Source organism: Musca domestica, unplaced genomic scaffold, assembly GCF_030504385.1.
Source record: "Musca domestica strain aabys unplaced genomic scaffold, Musca_domestica.polishedcontigs.V.1.1 38, whole genome shotgun sequence".
Lineage (NCBI taxonomy): Eukaryota > Metazoa > Arthropoda > Insecta > Diptera > Muscidae > Musca > Musca domestica.
The window spans coordinates 4,937,939-4,951,187 of NW_026712324.1; the positions used below are offsets into that span (position 1 = coordinate 4,937,939).

At 36.7% G+C, this 13,249-nt stretch overlaps 1 protein-coding gene across 1 annotated transcript in view; it reads right to left on the reverse strand.

Moving 5' to 3' along the window:
- Nucleotides 1-13,249, reverse strand: part of LOC131804075 (uncharacterized) — a 106,091-nt gene that overhangs the window by 25,122 nt on the left and 67,720 nt on the right. Inside the window, exon 3 of the mRNA XM_059126385.1 lies at nt 1,290-1,557. Coding sequence (XP_058982368.1) covers nt 1,290-1,349 — 60 coding nt within the window. The 5' untranslated portion in view covers nt 1,350-1,557. The remainder of the gene's footprint in view (nt 1-1,289; nt 1,558-13,249) is intronic.

A 13,249-nucleotide genomic window follows, 5' to 3' on the forward strand; every position in this document is an offset into this window, starting at 1 on the left:
GACCTTTCAGGGATACATTTGAGGTCTGCTATACGAATAGGAGACCTGTAAAGACCTTTGAGGTCTTCTATACTAATGGAACATCCTAGAGGTCTTCTATATGAATAAAAGATATTTGAGGTCTTTTATACGAATGGGAGAATGAGAGACCTTTGAGGTCTTCTAAACTAATGGGAGACCCTTGAGGTCTTCTATACGAATAGGAGACCCATGAGGACTTCTATAAGAATATGAGACCTTTCAGGGATACATTTGAGGTCTGCTATACGAATAGGAGACCTGTAAAGACCTTTGAGGTCTTCTATACTAATGGAACATCCTAGAGGTCTTCTATATGAATAAAAGATATTTGAGGTCTTTTATACGAATGGGAGAATGAGAGACCTTTGAGGTCTTCTAAACTAATGGGAGACCCTTGAGGTCTTCTATACGAATAGGAGACCCATGAGGACTTCTATACGAATAGGAGACGTTTCAGGGATACATTTGAGGTCTGCTATACGAATAGGAGACCTGTAAAGTCTTCAATACGGATAGGATATATCTGAGGTATTCTATACGGATCGCTCTCGGAAGGCCTCAGAGGTCTTCTATATGGATAGGACACTTCTGAGGTCTGAGGTGTACGGATATCTTCTATACAAATTGAGGACCTGTGAGATCTTGTATAAGAATAGAAGACCTTTGAGGTCTTCTATACGGATTTGAGATCTGTAACGTCTTCTATGCTTCTAAGTTTTCTAGACCTATAGAAGGTCTGTTACCCATAAAAATCTATAGACATTGATTCATTGATATTCAACGAACAATTTTCTTCGAGTGTATTAGTGCTGTCATGTCACTTTTAATGCCTTAATTCGGAAGACTTCTTTTGTTTGGCAGACACGCGAAACAAGCAAGATACAACAAGAACAACAGCAAATTGAACAGCAGACAAGTCTGACAACTTAAATCTTTATCCAATAAATTCTGCCACAGAGATTAGCAAAAATAAGTTCATGAAACAGAACACACACGATTTTGGTCTTTCAATAAAGATTATCATTAATGCAACCGTCTGTCGTCTGCCACGTCGAACTTCCAGACAATGTTAATGTCAACGAAATGGATTTAATGACAATTAAATGCATGATGAGACATGTCCTGGCGGTATGGAATTTTTGTAAAGATGACATTTTGTGATAATTAGATGAAGGATCAAAATAATGGCCATTAACGCATTTCAATTTTAAGAAATTTACCATTCACCTCTAAGTAATAATTTTTTTTTTTTTTTTTCATTAACTTACCTCACTCAAGTAAAGAATCTGCATCAAAGCGAACAATTTCCAAAAGAACTTCCAGCTCATGTTATAGATTTGTGTGTGTGAGTGTCTCTTGGGGTTTCCGTGTGTGTGTGTGTGTGCGCGCTCAGCTGAAACCTTATCAATCGATTTATCGTCAATCAAATTGAATTGAAAGTTATTTTAGCACAGATTTGTTTTTCATCAGCCATTGGGAGTGGGGCGGGAGACCAAGAACAAGGAAGCGTGAGAATTTGATATGATGACGAAAAGGCTAAAAATAAATAAATAAAATTCAATCAAAAATAGTGGCAACAACTAAAAACATCTAAAAATAGCCAAATCGCTGTTTGGCCAACAAAACAAACCCCAGTGGATTTTTGTGGATAATTCTTTTCGCGGTTTATTATTTATTATTTTCCTTATAATCTCCTAATTGATTGAAATTAATGAAAATGTTGGCCAATAATCTAATTTAGTTGTTGTTAATATTCAATATTTTGCTGTTCATCATCATTAGCAGTTGTGCGCAGATACAATATACATACATATATATGTACACAGATCATTAATTAAAAGAAGCAACAAAAAAAAACACATTTTTGAAATTTTTTATTTTTTGTTGTTGTTTTTATTAAATGTCCGATTTTAATGTACCCCAAGCAATTTGATAACTTTTTTTGTGAATGAATGCAAATGGCCAATGTAGATGAGTTTGGAGTAGGTGAAATGCCAAAGAACCTAACTAACAATATATTTTTTACAATTTTTAAAATATTAATAATTTTTACAAGGGAAACTCAGAAGCTTATGAAATTATATCTAAAAATACAAAAAAAAAAAATAAAAAATCGGCGTTTACAAAGTTTACATCGCAAAGTGGCATAATTAGAGGGAGCAAGCTTCCCCCCGGATTTCAAAAGTTTTGAATTTTTGTAGATATATATTTTTTGTAATCCTTGCATTTTAGGCATAAAGTATATTCGGCAGTATTACTTTCAACCATACGAGAAATATTTCGATAAATAATATTTGAACCTTCAACGGGGACCAAAGGTGCTTTTTGGTCCTAATTCCGAAAAATGGTGAAATTCCTATTCCAATTATATATCAATAAAATATATGTAACAATTTAGCCAAAAAAATTTTGGGATGTTATCCAACATATATAGTTATCTAAAAATAATTATATTTATTTAAGAACTTGTGGGAAAAAACTGTACTCCATTTTTTATACCCTCCACCACAGTATTAAGTTTTAGACCCCACAAAGTACATATTTACCGGAATTATTTCAAATTTGGTATTCGAAGTTCGTAATAAATACTACGGTCTATGACAAAAAATTGTCTATGCTGGTCCACGTCTTCGTAAAGCCCCCATATAACGGTACCTCCCGATATTCGGTATTTTGATGATTTTAGCGACATTATTTACCGGAATGGTTTCAAATTTCGCATTTGAAGTTCGTAATGAATACTACAGCCTATGGCAGAAAATTGTCTGTGCAGGTCCACTCTTCGTACAGCCCCCATATTCCTCCCGATATTCGGTATTTTGATGATTTTAGCGACATTATTTACCGGAATTATTCCAAATTTTTGTATTTGAAGTTCGTAATAGATACTACATCCTATGCCAATTGTCTGTGCAGGCTTATGACAAAAGTTGCGTATGCAGGTCCACGTCGTCGTATAGGCCGTATACGGCTACATTCGGTATTTTTTTTTTAAATTTTAAAATAATTGTTAATGGATTTTAATTTTTTGAAAATTGCCAAATTTGTATCAAATGGTGGAGGGTACTCAAAGTTCGGCCCGGCCGAACTTACAGCTTTTTTAATTGTTTACAATACACTGTTTTCTCCTATTATGGAACCCGCAGACTTCTGAGATTTGTGTGGGGAGTTGTTCAAGTCCCTCATATATATCCAAGAACATTTCAAAATTGTGGGGTTTTTAAAAAGTTCTTTTAAAGGACTTCACGGTCATATTTTTATATTGGTGGAATTTTAGTAAATAATCTTCTAGGACATTCCGAGAATCGTGGATTTTTTTTAAATATATTGATTCCCAAAGACTCGTGAAATTCTTTATATTTTTTTAGAAGACAATCTAAGAGTCTTAGAATCTTTCAAAATATTTTTTAGGATCTGTCAAAAGCTACAGAAAAACAAGTTAAAAAGTATCAATCGGTACAGCCGACAGACTAATACCCTCCAGTCATTGTTCGATTATTTAAATATATTTTGACTTCTGTTATGAATATTCAAACTGTTGACACTCTATGGAGTGGGTTCTGAGAGAAAGGGCCAATATTGCCTATTTCGCAGTTGACCTAAATAAATACGATATAAATATGGGGTAACTTGGTAACAGGTTGGTAACTTCCTTTACTTCACATGACACATGTGATCATTTTTAGAAAATGTTAAGATGTGCTTGAGGTATCAAGTATAGTCGACCGAAGTATCTCATGTTTTATCTAATACATATAAAAATATTGGTATGGGAAATCATAAATTCTATAATCATCTCAGATTACTGGTTAGATAAATATTTAGATATAGCAAGTTGCAAAGTATCGCCGACTTGTTTCGCAGAAATAAGCACAGGAAATTGTGACCCTTTGTGGGTTAGGTACCAGAAGTGGTTGGCAGGTATATATATCATTTTCACAACAGATCTTGCGTTAGTAAAACTATTTGGATGTGTGTGAAATTTAAAAGGAGTCGCATGCTTATTACGCTTTCATTGAGCGGTTTGGTTTTCAAAATCTTGAACACTATGTGTGGGAGGTACCAGAAGAAATGCTTCGATCTCCATCATCTTTATAACGGATCACGAGTTGATAGAAATATTGAGACATACCAGATCTGAATGGAATCGGATGTTAATTTCGTGTTTAATGAGCTTCATGGATATACTAAATTTTGACCTTCTGTGGGGGAGGTACCAGAAGGAGTGCAGCGATATATTCCATCTTCACACCAGACCTTGAATTAATAAAAATATTGCGATGTGTGAAATATGAAGAGAATCGGATGGTTATTTAGGATTTTATAATCGTTATGGTTATTAAAAAATTGACCCTTTGTGGGGGAGGTACCAGAAGAAATGGTCCGATCTCTACCATCTTTGTAACGGATCATGTGTTGATAGAAATATAAAGAGATTTATTCCATCTTCACACTAGACCTTGAATTAATAAATAAATTGTGATGCGTGTAATTTTAAGACAATCAGACTCTTACATCATATTTTATAAGAGTTATAATTATTAAAAATATTGACCCTTTGTGGGGGAGGTACCAGAAGCAATGAACCAATATATCTTATCTTCACACCAGACCTTGGGTTAATAAAATTATTTTGATGTGTGTAATTTGAAGATAATTGGATACTTACATCAAATTTTATAAGAGTTATAATTATTCAAGATTTTGACCCTTTGTGGGGGAGGTACTTTATGGAGTGGACCGATTTTGTCCATTTTCTCACCTAATCTAGCACTGATGCAAATATTAGGATTTGCAAAGTTGAAGCAAATTCGGATTATCTTTTCTCTTTCTGTGCAGTAAATTATATTCTTTGAAAATGTTGACATTTTGTGGGGCAGGTACCAGAAGGAGTGGATCGATATTGTCTATCTCCGAACTCGATCTAAGTTTGACAATAATATTACGATGTACCAAGTTTGGATTAAATCGGTTATTCTCTTCGAAAGTTATTGTGCGCACCAGCCAGCCAGCTGAGCAGAAGGACGGGCATCGCTAGATCGACTCCAAATGTTCTTAAACGGTATTGGCCCAAAAAGACCTAGGGATGAAACCGGCTCGTTTTGACCGTATCAAATGATATATACCATCTTTAGCCGTTTGGCTGAGGGTATAAAAAGTACTTTGTTTACATTACCTTAGAATGGGCTACCTGCCTCATATTGATTCCATTAATCTACTGGTTTCCTTTCGAATCGTGTAAATATTCAAAACGCTTTTATATCCTCCACCATTCTATGGGTTACCAGTAGGCAGGTTAAGTTCGTAAATGGGCCATGTCGGTCCACGTTTTCATATAGCTCCCATATAACGGTACCTCCCAATATTCGGTATTTTCATGATTTCAGCGACATTTTTTACCGGAATTATTTCAAATTTCACATTTAAAGTTCGTAATGGGTACTACAGTTTATGACAAACAATTTTGTATGCAGGTCCACGTCTTCGCATAACCCCTATATAACGGTACATCCCGATATTCGGCATTTTCATGATTTTAGCGACATTATTTATCGGTATTATTTCAAATTTCGTATTTGAAGTTCGTAATGGGTGCTACAGCCTATGACAAAAAAATTTTGTATGCATGCTCACGTCTTCGTAAAGCCCCCATATGACGGTACCTCCCAATACTCGGTCCCGGCCCCTCCGAGCTTAGCTGCTGTTTCACTTGTTATTTTTAGTATTTAAGCCATTTTGAATTTTATTCTCGCCATTCATTCACATATTCCCATTTCAGTTACAGTCAATACATATGATGCTAATAAGAGAATTGTATTTTTTTGCCAGCAAATTTTTCAAATAAACACCCATGCAAAACTATGGGCAGACGAAATGAACAGCAAACAAACATTTATTGGCAGTATTTCTGTCCATAGGCATTTGGTATTTGGTTTAGAGACCCGCTATGTGTATATTTTGATAAAGATATTTTTTCTGTTTATTTTTTTTTTTTTTTTTTTTTTGCACCACAACCAACAGCAATAATATTTACAGTATTTTATGACTTTACGAATTCATGTAGAGCAAATTTTAGATACGAAATTGTAATTCTACAAATTCATTGAATCGAATTCGGAGAAATTCTAATTTCAAATGATTATTTTAAAATTGGAAATTTTACAGAAATATATAATAGATACAGAACCGGTTACGCCAGACGAACAACATCCCCATTAATTTCTTTTCAATATTCCTTATACAGAATGAGATGAAAAAACTGCAACCAAATTCAGACTGCTGTCATTTCTAAGCCACTCGTCCGACAGCTGTTAGAATTACTCCAGTGACAGCTCATTATATCGTTTACAAGCGTACAAAAGCATTTTGGTGAGAATTTTCCAGAAAAAAAAATTATTCGTGATGGAATTCAAGCGTGATAGTGTGATTTCTTTATATTTGGCTGGAAAACCACAAGTGGCTATCGTTAGAGCACTCCAGCATTTAAATGTGAATAAATCTTTTGTGGTTCGTACCATCGCTCGTCAAGTAAGGGGACGGAAGAAAACAGCAACATCAGCAGAAACGGTTAGAAAAGTAAAGAAGCGACTTGATCGAAACCCGCGTCGCAGTAGCCAAAAAAGGGGCTCGTGAGCTGAACATATCGCAATATTCCATTCGGCAAATATTGAAAAATGAGCTCGTGGTAAAGCCATTTAAAATCCAAAAAATGCAAGAACTTACACCGCAACGGACAGAAAATAAACTCAACAGAGCTAAAGAGTTGCTTCGCTTAGCCGAAAGTGGTGAACTGCCGAATTTGGATTTTTCCGTCTCCGATGAGAAAACATTCGTTGTCCAGCAGTTTGTAAACAAACAAAATGATCGCGTTTACTTGCCAAAGAGGTCAGCTGAAAATGTGCACCTTCGGTTGGCCACCAGAACTCAAGCGCTGGCCATGGTGATAGTGTGGGCTCTCCGCTCGTATTAATCGACATTGGCATCAGAATAAATGCAAAATATTATCGCGAAAATATTCTGGAGGGCGTATTAAAGCTTTGGGTACGCAAACATTTTGGCCACAGACCTTGGACATTCCAACAGGACTCAGCACACGCCACTCAGGAATTGTTACAGAGTGAGGTTCCTCGCTTCATTTCCAGCGCAAAATGAGCACAAAAATCTCCGGATACCAATCCGTTGGACTATTGGGTCTGGAGTATTTTGGAAAGCAAGTTTGGTACTAAGAAATACCAAAGTGTCGGTCACCCCTATCAAGCGCTTCGCCGGGAATGGGTCAAAATACCGCAAAGCAACATTCGAGCATCGTGTGACGGTTTCATTCGTGCCAAAGGTGACCAATTCGAACAAATCTAAACTTGTTCTAAAATTTGATGCTATTTCCGACCTTTTTTGCTTTCATTCAATGAAATTAAAAAAACAATCTGAAAATTATGCCGTTTGACTTTTTTGCAGTTTTTATAGCCTCCACCATACTATGGAGGGTATATTAATTTTGTTATTCCGTTTGTAACTCCTCGAAATACTCATGTCAGACCCAACAAAGTATATATATTCTTGATCAGCGTAAAATTCTAAGACGATTTAGCCATGTCCGTCTGTGTGTCTGTGTGTTTGTCTGTCTGTCTGTCTATCCGTCTGTCTGTCTGTTGTAATCACGCTATCTTTCGAACAAATTGAGATAGAAGGCTAAAACTTTGCACACATGTATATTTTGCCAGTAGGCAGGTTAAGTTCGTAAATGGGCCATGTAGGTCCTAGTTATCATATAGCCCTCATATAACGGTACCTCCCGATATTCGGTATTTTGATGATTTTAGCGACACCGGAATTGTTTCAAATTTGGCATTTGAATTTCTTAAGGGATACTACAGCGTAAGACAGAAAATTATCTGTGCAGGTCCACGTCTTCGTGTAGCCCCCATATAACGGTACCCCCCGATATTCGGTATTTTGATGATTTTAGCGACATTGTTTACCGGAATCGTTTCAAATTTGGTGTTTGAAGTTCGTAATAGATACTACATCCCAAGTCAAAAAATGAGCCTTGTAGGTTCACGTCTTCAAATAGTCCCCATATAACGGTACCCCCCGATATTCGGTATTTTGATGATTTTAGCGACATTATTTAGCGGAATTGTTCCAAATTTGGTATTTGAAGTTCGTGATAGATACTGCAGCATAAAACAGAAAATGGGCCATGTAGGTCCACGTCTTCATATAGCCCCCATATACCGTACCCCCCGATATTCGGTATTTTGATGATTTTAGCGACACTATTTACCGGGATTGTTTCAAATTTCGCATGTGAAGTTCGTAATGGATATTTCAGTCCATGCCAGAAAATTGTCTGTGCAGGTCCACGTCTACGTATAGCCCCCATATAACGGTACCCCCATATTCGGAATTTTGATGATTTTAGCTACATTATAAACAGATTTTTCTTCAAGTTTCGCATTTAAATATTGTAAAAACTTATGACAAAAGTTGCCTATGCAGGTCCACGTCGTCGTATAAGCATTCGGTATTTTTAAGATTTTAACAGAATTTTTAACGGATTTTATTATTATTATTTTTATTTTTTTGTTTGTTTTTGGAAATTGCCAAATTTGTACCAAATGGTGGAGGGTATTAAAAGTTCGGCCCGGCCGAACTTACAGCTTTTTTACTTGTTTTATCTCACCCTGTGGAGACTCGCTGTGTATATTTTGATAAACATATCTTACAGCATTTTATGGCTTTGCGAATTTTTTTATACGAAATTCTTTGATACGAAATTGTAATTTTACAATTTCAATGAAAATTGTATCGAATTCGGAAAACATTTTAATTGTAGAAGGTTCTTTAAAAATTGGAAATTTTACAGAAATCCGAATATGTAATCGGTACAGAACCGGTTACGCTAGACGAACTACATCCCTTTGAATTTCTTTTCAATATTCTTTATATATTGTATATATCCAATATTTACTATTATCATTATCATTTTAAATAATTTATAAACTAATTTTATTTTGTTATAAATCCCATGCCCACAAACTATCTTCAATGACAGACACTAAACAGATCAGAGAGAATAAATTACGCACAATTTTATCTTTGATACATTGTAGCATCAAAAGCTCACAAATTTGTAAAATACAAACATTTGAACATTGCTTTCATATAAACATCGAGCTGATTGTGTATTCGACACATTTTGATTAAAAAATAAAAAAAATACTTCTCATGGCGGCTAACCATTTAATGTTTACCTCAAAATCTTAATATTTCAATTTTAATTACAAAACGTATTTTGTATTTTTTTTTCGTTTGCTCGAAGAACACTGCACATGAATTGTGGGCCATTTAGTGATTTAAGGCATCCCGCCACCACTACTCAAAATGCCCAAATAAATTATTTCAAATATTTAACACAAAAGCTGAAGAGTAGACCAATTAGCTTCAATTCGCTACGAAATGCCAAGAAAAAGTTCTTTCAATTGCAATTATTTACGAATCGAATTGAAATTCTTTTTTTTTTCATTTTTCAATTAATTTGTAACTTATTGGTATTGCTGATGTGTTTTTTGTTATAATTCAAGTATTTGAAAAACACAGCAACAAAGAAAAACCGACAATTGATTTCAAAAAATTGGAAATGTAAGGTAATGTAGGGTTCTCGACCAATTGAAGGGATTAGTTCAAAGTCGACGCACTAATTATTAAAAATGTAAAAGAAAGAAAACAACAAAATATGAGATGTTTCATAAAATACAAATTGTTATTTCATCATCGTCTTCTTTAACTCGATTTTCGCCATCCGCAACGTAAACTCTCCTTCGCTATTAAATCTGTCTATATTGCTCTGCCAAGGAAGATTTGTAGCAACATTTATTTGGCATCGAAATCTTGCAGCCAAAGTAATTTCTTCTTGTGCTCCTTATTTTGGCTGCAAAATGGATGAGCTTTTGTTTTTGATGGCGTATTGCATACCCTTAACCATGTGACTGCATACATACACATATGCTAATGGCAATATTTTTCTTTTATTTGGAAAATTATCACTATTTTTACCAAATGCACAAACAGAAATGTTTAATTTTGTTTTTTTTTTATAATTTATCAAAGTTCTCTACAGACACTGGAGGTCCTAAAGGTCCTCTATAGGCTCTAAAGGACATGATGATCCTCGATTGATACAAAAGGACTTCAAGGTTCTCTATATTCACTAGAGGATCTTAAGGTCCTCTATATGCACTAGAGGATCTTAAAGTCCTCTATGGTGTTCTAGTCACTCTATAACCTTATGGTTCTCTAAAGATACTAGTTTCATCCATGGACTCTAGGAGACCTAAAGGTCTTCTATAGGCACTAGATGACCTTAAGGTCCTTTATATGCACCATAGGATTTCAAGGTACCCTATGGGCCTAGATGACCTTAAAGTTCTCTATAGACGTTGTACACATACTCAAGGACCTTAAGGTCCTCTATGGACACTGGGAGACCTAAAGGTCCTCTATAGACGCTAGAAACCTAAAGTTCTTTTATGCCCTCTAAAAACAATAAAGGAGCTCAAGGTCATAGTTTGGTAATATACGACCTCCAAGTCCTCTATATACAATATAAGACATTGCGGTCTTCTGTGTCTTATAGAGAACCATAAGGGCCAGAATTATCGGCGGAGGCCCTCGAGGTACTCTATTTACTATGGAATGTTCTTTAGTACCTATAGAGGACATTGAGTTAAACTATTATCTATAGAGAACATTGAGGTCCTACCTTACCCATAGAGGATATTGAGATCCTTTACAGTGGTTACAGAACCTTGAGGCTCTTCATTGTCTACAGAGGATTTTTAGCTCATTGAGATCTTTCAGTGTGTATAAAGAACACTAAGATCCTCTGGTGTTTATAGAGGATTTTGAACGTCCTTGAGGTCTCCTGGTGGACCCAGTGGCTCTGCAGTGTCTATAGATAAGCTAGAAGGAGTGTCTTGAGGTCCTCTAATATACATAGAAAACCTTAAGACATATTAATGACTAAGGAGGACCATGTGGACTCTTGGGTTTGAGTTTCTTTAGAATAGCTTGAGGCTAGTTTCTCTAGAGGAGCTTGAGGTCCTCTAGTTTCTCTAGAGGAGCTTGAGGTCCTCTAGTTTCTCTAGAGGAGCTTGAGGTCCTCTAGTTTCTCTAGAGGAGCTTGAGTTCCTCTAGTTTCTCTAGAGGAGCATAAGGTCCTCTAGTTTCTCCAGAGGAGCTTAAGGTCCTCTAGTTTCTCTAGAGGAGCATCAGGTCCTCTAGTTTCTCTAGAGGAGCATGAGGTCCTCTAGTTTATCTAGAGGAGCTTGAGGTCCTCTAGTTTCTCTCTAGAGGAGCTTGCGGCCGTCTAGTTTCCCTAGAGGAGCCTGCGGCCCTCTGGATTCTCTAGAGGAGCTTATTGTCCCCTAGTTTCTCTAGAGGAGCTTGGGGTCCTCTAGTTTCTCTAGAGGAGCTTAAGGGCCTCTAGTTCTTCTAGAGGAGCTCGAGTTCCTCTAGTTACTCTAGAGGAGCTTGAGGTCCTCTAGTTACTCTAGAGGAGCTTGAGGTCCTCTAGTTGCTCTCCAGAGGAGCTTAAGGTCCTCTAGTTGCTCTCCAGAGGAGCTTAAGGTCCTCTAGTTGCTCTCCAGAGGAGCTTAAGGTCCTCTAGTTGCTCTCCAGAGGAGCTTAAGGTCCTCTAGTTGCTCTCCAGAGGAGCTTAGGTCCTCTAGTTTCTCCAGAGGAGCTTAAGGTCCTCTAGTTTCTCTAGAGGAGCTTGAGGTCCTCTAGTTACTCTAGAGGAGCTTGAGGTCCTCTAGTTTCTCTAGAGGAGCTGGAGTTCCTCTAGTCTCTCTAGAGGAGCTTGAGGTCCTCTAGTTGCTCTCTAGAGGAGCTTGAGGTCCTCTAGTTGCTCTCTAGAGGAGCTTGAGGTCCTCTAGTTGCTCTAGAGGAGCTTGAGGTCCTCTAGTTGCTCTAGAGGAGCTTGAGGTCCTCTAGTTGCTCTCTAGAGGAGCTTGAGGTCCTCTAGGTTCTCTCTAGAGGAGTTTGAGATCTTCTAGGTTCTCTTTAGAGGAGCTCGAGGGTTTCCTTAAGGTCTTCTCGATTTTATAGTGACGTAAAACTTTTAAAGAGGACCTTGACGTCCTCTAGTTTTCATAGAGAAGATTTAGATCTCCTATTGACGAAAGGAGAAGGCCTTGAGATCTTCTATTGTCCATAGAGAACCTTGTGGTCTTTTAGTATCCATAGATGACTCAGAGGTTTTCTACTGCCCTTTGGTTATCTTCGGGTAAAGTGCATAGAATATCTAGGTCTATCTAATAATCTGAGGTCTTCTATTGTTCATAGAAGTTCAAAATCGTTTATTTTCCGAAGAAAACCATTCGAAGATCTTCAGTTCTTCCATACAAAAAATTATGCTGTGGTTTTTCTCTGTGTACCTTCTCTAAATGGTGGGTGCCTTTTCTCAGTGTTCCTTCCATTTGTTTTTCTAATTTTGGTTTTTTTGGTGCATCCAACCATTCCCGTGGGGTAGGCACGCGTTTAGTGGCATTTTGCTCCATAAATGTTCTAATTATAACATCTACAGCACCCATCCACGTTGGGGCCATTTAGCTTTGGCTTGTTATACAAGAGAAGAGTACGCAAATGATACTTGACTGCTGGGTAATGGTTTCTGCTTCTGCCGCTGTTGTTGTTGTTGTTTTCTACTTGTAATTCACTTGAAATTCATACAGCAATTATTACAGCTGTTGTTGTAACATCATCAACACCGCTCTCGGTGTTGGTGTGGTTGTTGTTGCTGCTACTCTACACAGCTGTAATAATTGAATATGAAACTTCCTCGTTTGCGATCAATTAAATGTTGTTTGTTTATAAAATTGTAGTTGTACGTTGGATGCGTTTTGTTGTCGATTAATTTGTAATCTCATATTCCGCTTTCCGCTAATGCCATTGAATGTTTGGCAGATAAATGGCCAAAGGTATATTTTTACTTCTTGTTGCACATAAACAATTAATTGTGTGTCGGGTCAAATGTGACATTTGAAAAGCATGCAAGTGCACGTGACAATGTTGAGAACACTGTGCAACAAAATGGAGATTCTGTCGCTTTTCCGTCAGATGTATATCCTCAGCCAATGTTTGATTACTTAAATATATTTTGACTTCTGTTATGATTATTCAAATTGTTGAACCTCTATGGAGTAGGTTCCTAAGGAATGGGCTATTA